This window comes from Quercus lobata, chromosome 2 (genome assembly GCF_001633185.2).
Source record: "Quercus lobata isolate SW786 chromosome 2, ValleyOak3.0 Primary Assembly, whole genome shotgun sequence".
NCBI classification, from domain to species: Eukaryota; Viridiplantae; Streptophyta; class Magnoliopsida; order Fagales; family Fagaceae; genus Quercus; species Quercus lobata.
The window spans coordinates 18,698,130-18,708,075 of record NC_044905.1 but is presented as its reverse complement, the minus strand read 5'-3'; the positions used below and the strand labels follow the sequence as shown (position 1 = coordinate 18,708,075).

At 33.3% G+C, this 9,946-nt stretch overlaps 2 protein-coding genes across 2 annotated transcripts; one reads left to right on the top strand and one right to left on the bottom strand.

Moving 5' to 3' along the window:
* Positions 1-2,661: 2,661 nt before the first annotated feature.
* Positions 2,662-9,687, top strand: LOC115974831 (phospholipid hydroperoxide glutathione peroxidase 1, chloroplastic-like). The gene is made up of 6 exons (XM_031095359.1): positions 2,662-3,040; positions 3,721-3,797; positions 3,919-3,980; positions 4,840-4,958; positions 5,044-5,211; positions 9,329-9,687. Exons 1-6 carry the CDS (start codon positions 2,783-2,785, stop codon positions 9,356-9,358), a joined length of 714 nt encoding a protein of 237 aa, XP_030951219.1. The 5' UTR covers positions 2,662-2,782; the 3' UTR covers positions 9,359-9,687.
* On the bottom strand, positions 5,218-7,238 carry LOC115974830. Its single transcript, XM_031095358.1, has one exon. It carries the CDS (start codon positions 6,897-6,899, stop codon positions 6,072-6,074), a length of 828 nt encoding a protein of 275 aa, XP_030951218.1. The 5' UTR covers positions 6,900-7,238; the 3' UTR covers positions 5,218-6,071.
* Positions 9,688-9,946: the final 259 nt, after the last annotated feature.

Here is a 9,946-nt window from a genome sequence, read left to right as displayed (position 1 = left end):
CATTAGAGTGGAGGGGAGAATTTTGATCTAGGTAGTGGAGTTGTGTGGAGAAGTTGTGGAGCAACAATCTTGGAGGGTGGATGAGCACAACAACAGAAGGCAAGGACGATAGTGGCAATGGAAGCATGCTGTCGATTGATTTCCTCTCTCTTTCTCTCAAGTTTGTGTGGGACTATAGGTAGAGTTTGGTTTGGGAAGAAATCGGGTTTGTGGGGAGATATTAGAAAGAAAAACATATTTAAGATTAAATATTAAAAAATTAATGAAGTAATAATATTTAAAATGGGATATAGAGAAAAAATAAAGAGTCGGTTGAAAAATGTATTTGAAAAGTAAGTAGGTAAAAATGTTTGCTCTCCAAATAATGTGAAAATTTGACTACATTGCTAGAGATGCTCTTAGAATCTACCAAACATGCCTTAGAAATTTTTAGAATAACGAAAACACATGTTCTCACCCCTTTATGCCCATATCTCCTATGTCCTACAATATAGTTACACATTGCCACAGATTAGAAACTACAAGTAATTAGGCCCTCAATTTCCTTTGAAGTGATTAACAAAATCTAATTTTTGCAAACCCATCTTTCTTGCTTGATTCATAACCTCCCTCACAAATAGGAACTTAATATTTTTCTTACTATCACAATACTGCAACTAATACTGCGAACAAAAATTCTTAGGCCTTTTCTAGACTTCGCCACAAATCCAATCCCCCCCCCCCCCCCCCTAAATGTACTCATCTATCTATATGTGCCTACCACAATAATCAATGTTTGCCAATCTTCCATCGCTTTGCCTTTCCTGTTTCCATTATTATGGCCATTATATTGGTTCTCCCTTTGAATTTTACTCTTTGTAGACACCAACCAAAGACTTAAACATTAACAAAATGAGATTGTAACCCATGTTTATACATGAAACATTCAGTAGTAATAATGATAAGGTGGTCATGTTGCTTCAAAATAGTATTCACTTCTTTTTTTCTTTTCTTTTTTTTTTTTATAGAGAATTTTATTCACTTCTGTTTGATAATGTAAATGTGAAGTTAGATATTTGATAAGGACTTAATTACATATCCTTGACTATTGGTTAATAGAGAAGTAATTTCTTAAGTAATTCTTACTTTGATGGGCAAGTAGAGATAAATTGAACAAATAATTTAGTTTTCTCTCTATACCTATAAAAAATATCTTTAGTTTTTCTCATTATAGTGATTGAATATAAAGTATATATTAAAGAGAGTCAAGAGAGAGAAACGATTCCTATAGATAATTATGTGTAAATTGAGAAAATTGAAGCAAGGAATCAAGCTAAGTCTCATAGTTATTTAATCATGTGTTGACGTACATGTGAAATTCATCATAGTTTTAGATCTCTTGAAATTTGACGTAGTTGTCAAAGGCCTTGTAGCTGAATTGGCACCTCCTTATGCACAAAATGTTTGGGGGTCTAGAGGGGAAAATGTTCTAGCTGCACGGTTAGTAGCATGTTGTAATTATTTTTCAAAAAAAGAAAAGAAAAGAAATTTGACGTAGTTGTTAATGATCTAACAACATTAATAAAATTTACACTAACCAAAAATATGATAATCTAATTTCATAGTTAGACTAAAATACATTTTTGGTCCTTAAATTTTGGAGTTATTTTTGTTTTGGCCTTTTATGTTTTCAAAATTTCATTTTGGCCTTTCATGTTTTATTTAGTTTTCTATTTGGCCCTTTATGTCTGACTTTGTTTTCATTTTTGGCCTTTATATTTCAAAATTTTCATTTTGCATGTATGATTCAATTTTATGTTTAACCCTTTATATTTGATTCAGTAATTAGTTTGATCCTACATGAAAATGAAAATTTTGAAACATAAAGGACAAATATGAAAACAAGATCAAACAATGCAATGGTCAATATGAAAACAAATTAAACATATAGGGCAAAATGAAAATGTTGAATTGTAAAGGACAAAAATTAAAACAATCTCAAACTTTAAAAGAAAATTGTATTTTATCATTTGCATTACTCTTTATCGTCACTCATCAGCATCAATTGATTTTTAGTATAAGTGAAGATTGAATTTTAGTCTCTTATTCTATAATAATAAACTTTACTAGTTGCGCTAACCCCTAACCCAAACTCACTTTAATTAATAATATAATTTTAGTTATAATAAAATCTTAAATTTATGGACATTTAGATAATTGAATTTTACATATTATCTTCCCAATTAATAAGATAAATAAAATTTGAGTAATGCTACATACACAAATTATTTTACAACATTCTCATAAACTACTGATATGAAAAATTCTTAATAATTCTAACATAGACCTACCACTAACTTCATACTTTTGCTTTCTAATAATTATTAGAAAAATGCTAAAACTATATCAAGTTGGTTATAAAAAAATTGTGAAAAAGTTAGTATATATAACATTACTCATAATTGTTTTTATAGAGTTTCAACTTAAAATATTCGCTTTTAATAACCGTATTTTTTATCAGTAGAATAAAATACTAGTCCATTTTTTATGGAAGTAAGATTGGCTGCAAATGTCTTAGTCAACCATCAAATTTTAGATTGCTTCGAATTTTGTTTATACAATGTGACCCGTGTGGGAGATGACATATAAAATACCACGTGTAAGCACAAGCTCCACTGAAGTAGCTACGGGACTCTGGAGTCCACGATTTACATTCAACTAACTAGCAAGCTCCTTGATTGATTACGTTGTGCAACTCCGAACTCCAAAGCCAAAGTTCCAAACCAAAACAAACAGACAAAAAATGGCTTCCATGCCTTTCTCTGCTTCTCTTCATGCTTGCTTGCAACCCAAAATGATTCCAACTTCTCCAAAATGGACTTCAATTGCCTTATCGATCCCATCCATCAAAACCTCATTTCGGTCCTCCAAATCAGCCATTTCTCAACATGGGTTCTCCTTGCAATCCTCAACTTTTCCTGGGTTTCTTCTCAATTCTCGTTCTTTCTCAGTCAACGCCAGAGCCGCTACAGAGAAGACTATCTATGATTTCAATGTCAAAGTAAAAGTGTTTTGAGGAACAATAAAGAACTCATTTTTTGTTTGTTCCCTTTCACTTTTTTCTTTCTTTGTAGTTTTAAATTATGGTTATTGTTTGAATTTGGACTCTTCTTTGATGTTTTTGAGTTCTGGCTTATGGGTATTGGGTGTTGAATGAATTACAAGCATTTGAGAGTATTTATGCCATGTAATTGAATGGGTGTGTGTATATAGGAGTTTCAAGCATTTAATTAGATGTGACAAAAGGAAAATATCTAAATGTTTGAATTAGTGCACTTGGACAAGTAAGGAAGAAATAGCCACTTTATAGCTGGCTCGCTGAGAAACGAAAGTCTAGTAGTTGGTGTGTGTGTTTTTTAGGCAAAAAAGTCTAGTTGTTTTGGATGGGTGTATATGTGAATTGGTATCAATGACTTGAAGTGAATTCAATTGTCATTACATTGCTAATTTCTTTATTGATTTAAAAAAGAATATGTACATGTGGTTTCTAATGTTGTTTGTTTAGAAAGGAAAATAGTGTTGTGAACTTTAGCTTGGACTTACAATTATAAGACTCATAGGCTGCTCTATCTCTCTCCCATGGGGACTGCTTATATCTTCAAAAAAATTTAGGACAATTGAATTTCGGGAAGAACGTGTAAAATAGTATATCGTGCTTATGCATGGAGGTTGTTGATGCAGGATATCGATGGGAAGGATGTTTCTCTTAGCAAGTTTAAGGGAAAGGTTCTCTTGATTGTCAATGTTGCTTCAAAATGGTATGCACGCCTAATTGATGATTTGCAGCTTTGAAATTCTTTTGTTTAAACTATTGAAAATCCCTGTCTCTATGTCAGTCATTCCAATTTGTGATATAACTGGTTTTTTTTTTAATCACAGTGGTTTGACGACTGGAAATTACTCAGAACTGTCTCATATATATGAGAAGTACAAAACTCAAGGTATACAATGGCAATTGGAGATAGTTCCCCGATGTATTTATAATTATTGTAAAGATCTTTGAAAAATTGGTACTTACACCCAATTGAACCATAATTGATGTGTCTGGCTGTTTATGTTTAACTTATCAGAAAATGTCTTCCTGAGTATGTATCCAAAGACGCCCATAAATTTTAAGTTTCTTCTTTTTTTCTCCATATTCATAGCAATCAAATTGAAGATGGAAGAAACTCTAAAGTTTCAAGTATAAACAGGACAACATTGATAAAGTCTCCTAGTATTTGTAGGCATTTATTTTTATTAATCCTTAACATCCAGGTGCATATTTTAGTATAACAAAATCAAGCAAGTTTTCAGTGGCTGTCAACTATGTTTACCTTTAATGTTCATGTATGTGGAGTTCAGTTAAACATGTTGGGTTGTATTTCTGTATCGAGTTGTCATAAAAATATGCTATCAAGTCATCGTGGCATCAACCCTCCCTGTTCCATTGCTGCATTTTGGTACATGTACTGCGAGGCATGAACTATATATTCATCATAATATTGCTACTATATATCTCATACACAGCCAACACATGGTCCACAACTACGAGATGATAGTTGTGATAAATTTTATTGGTCCTGCAAATCTATGATATCTTTCGGGTATATCTGATCAATCATCGTTTTATTCAAACTTAGGACAACATAAGTCATTTCGATGTAATGCAAATGAGAAGTTCCAGAAGAAAAAAAAAAGATTTTGTGTTGATTATTGATAAATCCTATTGATCTTTTCTTTGACACACTTGGAAAATTTTTAAGGAAGAAATTGTTTTTCTCATAAATATAGTACTCCTAAATTGTTTTCTCATTGCAGGATTGGAGATTCTAGCTTTCCCTTGCAATCAGTTTGGTGGGCAAGAACCTGGATCAAACCCAGAAATCAAGCAGTTTGCTTGTACAAGGTTTAAAGCAGAATTCCCAATTTTTGATAAGGTGTGTCAAATGCATTGTTCTTCTCTATATATATAACATAATGTGCAGAGAGCAGTACTCAGATACCATAAATTGTGCACAACAGGTTGATGTCAATGGGCCAAGTACAGCTCCAGTTTACCAGTTCCTGAAATCGAGTGCTGGAGGGTTTTTAGGTGATCTTATAAAGTGGAATTTTGAAAAGTTCTTGGTGGACAAAAATGGTAAAGTTGTTGAAAGATACCCACCAACAACATCACCTTTTCAAATTGAGGTATTGTTTTCCCTTTTTCTTTGCATTCGGTTCAGAAGTTTTGGAAGTTCCTTGTTATTTATATACCGGTTGAAATAACAATGGTGATGAATCTGTTTAGCGTATTTGAAACATACCAAGACTCCTGACTGTTAAAAAAACTAGTGTAATTTCTTTGGAGATATGGCCAAATGACACACTTTCATAATACAAGAAGGAAATATAAAATGGCTTATCAGAAAAAATGAAAAAAAGAAAAAAAAAGGAGATATATAAAATGAAAAATTTTCAAACTAGGTCATGTTTGGAGGTTAACATGAGAGCTACCATCTTTTTTAGATCACCTGCTTATTAACACTTAGAGCTTTGAAAAAGAGTGTTACTAAATTTAAAAACATAATGATGTAGGACAACCTAGGCTTCCCACCTAGATTAGTCCTACCAAAGAATCTTAGGCTTCTCACCTAAGGTGTTTGGAATCACCACCAAACAAGTAAGATGCAATCTCTGCAAATAATCTCAATAATAATAATAGTCTGTCCTACGAAAGAAATCATCTGGAGCTTTATATGCAGCTTCCAGGAATCACAAAGATAAGGATAAACTCTCCTAAACAAATCATAAAAAATTTCAAATACTAATCTGATAATCTTAAACAATCTCAAATACTAATCCAATAATCCTAAACAAATGATAATGATAAACTACTAATCCTAACCAAACTCAAATACCAATCCAAACTAAACAAATAACTACGTTACAATATGAAATTATCCACTGAAAATATAAAATGAAATATTGAAATAACTTTTGGTTATGCTCCTGCATTATACTCCCCTGGTTTAAGAAAACTCGACCTCAAGTTTTGTAGTGATGAAGAATTAAGACTTGGTGCTTAATACTTCCTTCAGATCAGAAATCACCCTACGAAGCACTGAGAGTAGAATAACCTTCAATTCCATGACACCATAGAACTCCTTTGGAAATACAAAATCAATGTGTTGAACAGGCACAATTTTATCTTGAATCATAGTATCAACCTTTTGGACTTCAACAACCTGTAGATGTTTCTCAACCTTATGGATCATGAAGGGCTCAATACCACTTTCATCAAAATCAACCTCCACATCAAGTGCACCCTCTAAATCTTCGCTCACTTGTTGAAATTTCTCTTCTTGTGTAGACTCTATAATAGGTTCTTCTTGCTGCATGAATGTTGAAACATCATCTATTAGCACTTGTATCTCTATTTCAACATTAGTCTTTGGTGGAACCTGAGCATCCTTTTTCTGAGTAGAAGAGTCTAGCAAAACCATTATTTTTCTTAAGTCTTGAGCTATGGCAGTGAGTTCTTGATGGAAGGATGAGGTGTTTCCTTGCTGAATACTGTCTCTATGGTGTAGAAAAGTCCCAGGAGAGGATTGATGTTGATAATTCTCTTGATAGCATTGGGGAACATATTTCTCTCTAAGTATTTGTTTGATTTCATTCCAATCAGTTATGGCAAGCTTGCTCCTTCCTTTGAGATTATTCTCAATACTACGCCAAAAGTCTCTAGCTCTACTTCTCAATTTCAACCTGGCAAACCTAACCTTATTAGCATCTGGCAAACATATTTGATCAAAGAATTGATCCATCTCATCTAACCAATTAATGAAGGTCCATGGATTTGGACGTCCATCAAATATTGGTGCTTCTGAGATTACCATGATTCACTGGAATGGACTTTCAACAATCTGAAATGAACATGGGCTTGGTAATCTGGGCTTTGGCTGGTGCTCTGTACTGATCATTATGTGGGGCTTGATAAGCGTGACTTGTAATTGAACTCTAGTGTCTGCTGGAACTTTTCTGTCTTTTGACTTTTTTTTTTTTTGAAATACAATAAAGAAAGACGACAATGTAAAACTAAAATTTGCTAGTGTCAAACAGTAACATGTCAAACTGAAACATTTAACACTGAAACTAAGGCTCTGTTTGGGAGTTCATAAGGGAATGAAATGGAATGATCATAAGGGAATAGAAAAGAATGGAATGGAATGGAATGTATTTAAGTAAGGAAAATGAATGGAATGGAATGGAATTAAGTAACCTTATTGGATGTTTTAAAATAAAGGAATGGAAATAAATGAAAATGAATAGAATGTAAGTAATTTTGTTTGAGAGCAACATGGAGGGAATGTAATGGAATTATTTTATGACAATATTACTATTAGACCCTTATTTTAAAATAAATGGTTGAATATATAAGAGTATTTTGAGAGTTTTAGTTAAAAAAATCATTAAATCTAATTTCATTTCCTCTCATTTCTCCCAATTTCGGGGGGAATGAAAATTTGAGGTTTTAAGGGAATAGAGAGGAATGAGTGTTCCCTCCTACTCATTCCATTCCCTCCCACTTAAACTCCCAAATAAGGGAATGAAAGAATATTCTAACATTATTCTTTTCATTCCTTTTTATTCTATTCCATTCCCTCATCCCAAACGAGACCTAAAAGAAACTAGAAACAAAGGAAAACTAAAAGAGAAGAAGCGGCGGAGCAATCACAAAACATCGCTGGAGTTGACGGCAAAGAGGCGGCATGGGCTTGTCGGCGATGACTATCAGCGGCACTCGAAGGTGGAGATCACAGCTGTTGAGTCAGATCGCAACGCTTCGTGAAGTGGCATGGCGGCGGGCAGTGTTTCAGCAGTGGGTTGTGCAATGGTGTCATTCCATTGGTGGGATCGGCGGCATGGTGTTGGCTTTCAACTCTCTTGTTCTTAATCTGTTAGGTTGAAGTTGTGGATCTGAATTTTTTTTTTTTTTTTGTTTTCTGGTGGTGAGTATGGCAGTGGGTTGTCAGTTGTGATTTTGGGTTGCTGAAAGGGGTGATCGGGTTGGGCTCTGATACCAAGTTGATGTAGGACAACCTAGGCTTCTCACCTAGATTAGTCCTATTGAAGAACCTTAGGCTTCCCACCTAAGATGTTTGGAATCACCACCAAACAAATAAGATGCAATCTCTGCAAATAATCTCAATAATAATAATAATAATAGTCTGTCCTACAAAAGAAATCATCTGAAACTTTATATGTAGCTTCCAAGAATCACAAAGATAAGGATAAACTCTCTTAAACAAATCATAAACAATTTCAAATACTAATTTGATAATCCTAAACAATCTTAAATACTAATCCAATAATCCTAAACAAATGATAATGATAAACTACTAATCCTAACCAAACTCAAATACCAATCCAAACTAAACAAATAACTACGTTACAATCTGAAATTATCCACTAAAAATATAAAATGAAATATTAAGATAACTTTTGGTTATGCTCCTGCGTTACATAACATGTTTCAAATGCATCTAATGGTTTCCCAAATTTACTGGTTGAGGAAATTTTATTAGTATTCTAGTATATATTAAGGTTTCATACCCCTAATATGATGGTCAGGTGTTTACATTTGCTCTTCACTGCAATCCATTCAAAATATATGATTATTGATGGCATTTCACTCCTCCAAGTTGACTTTTAGTAAATGGATGAACCTTTTGGGATCTGGTATGAATTGTTGACTTCTGCTAGAATTGTTGTTTACCAGGTATAAGTTTCGAAGTATTAATAACCTTCAATCCATAAGTACACATTATTCAGAACTTTATAATTTATGTAGTCAACCAAGATTGAGATTTAAGCCACTACAAAACTCTCTGGTTAGTTTACATTTAATAAGGCCGTTACTCGCCATTGATTTAATTTCCTCTACTTTTTTTCTTTTTTTTTGTTTTGTTTTGGGGGGGGGGGGGGGGGGGGGAGTTTGTTTTGATGCTAAGGGTAGTTAATTCACTTACATAGTTATCAAAGCAGCACCCTTAGGTAGAATCAGTTCTGAAATTGAAACCTTTCGTTCTTTTGTGACATATCAATGGTACTATGTGAGAGTTTAAGATACAAAGGCCAATGAATCATTGGTATCATGTGATGGCATGTGTACATAAAGGTCTTTTTGTGTTTCTGAGACTAATTGGCATGGAAACTTCAGATCAATTGTTTAGTTTTTGATAATGAGTGTGTATCTTGTCATATGTAAAGAGCACTGGAAGGAATTGTTGTATGCTTCTCTGATTCATTGCATAAATTATTTCAGAAGGATATCCAAAGGCTCCTCGCGGCATGAACATAGAGTTGCAAAGGCATGCATGCATTATCTGCTGAATCAAGGGCAAAAGAATGTATGGGAATATGTAGATATCTGGATTAGTCGTTCATCTAATAGTTGTATTTTCTGTGAGTTATTGGTGATATATATATGTACACTTACAATTTACAGAGTTGGTTTCTTCCTTTCCTTTCCCGACCCCTAATTTTCTACTGTGTTATTAGTAAAAATTGATTTAATTTAAATCTACAGCAAGTGACTCTCTTGGGGTTTGTATTAACTTGCCTTATTTGTGAGGCTGAAAAGTGAAATTAAAAGTTGAATAAAACTTAGTACAGTTTCATAGATGTAGTATGTTATGAACAAATAATAAACTAACAAGTGTTTGTCTCTTAGTTTCTATGAAAGAGTGGTTTTCAACCATCTTCTCTTAGGCTGTAGAATTGTTTTGTCCCATTTATCTTGAAGGTGTTTAGTCCTCCAGAGGCAACAAGCATGTCTCTTGAGCTTAACAAGCATGTCTCTTGAGCTTATGGGTTCTTTCTTCATGGTTTTATTGGGAAACAGTAGTTTTTTATTTTTTCTTTCATGGAGAACTTAACAAAA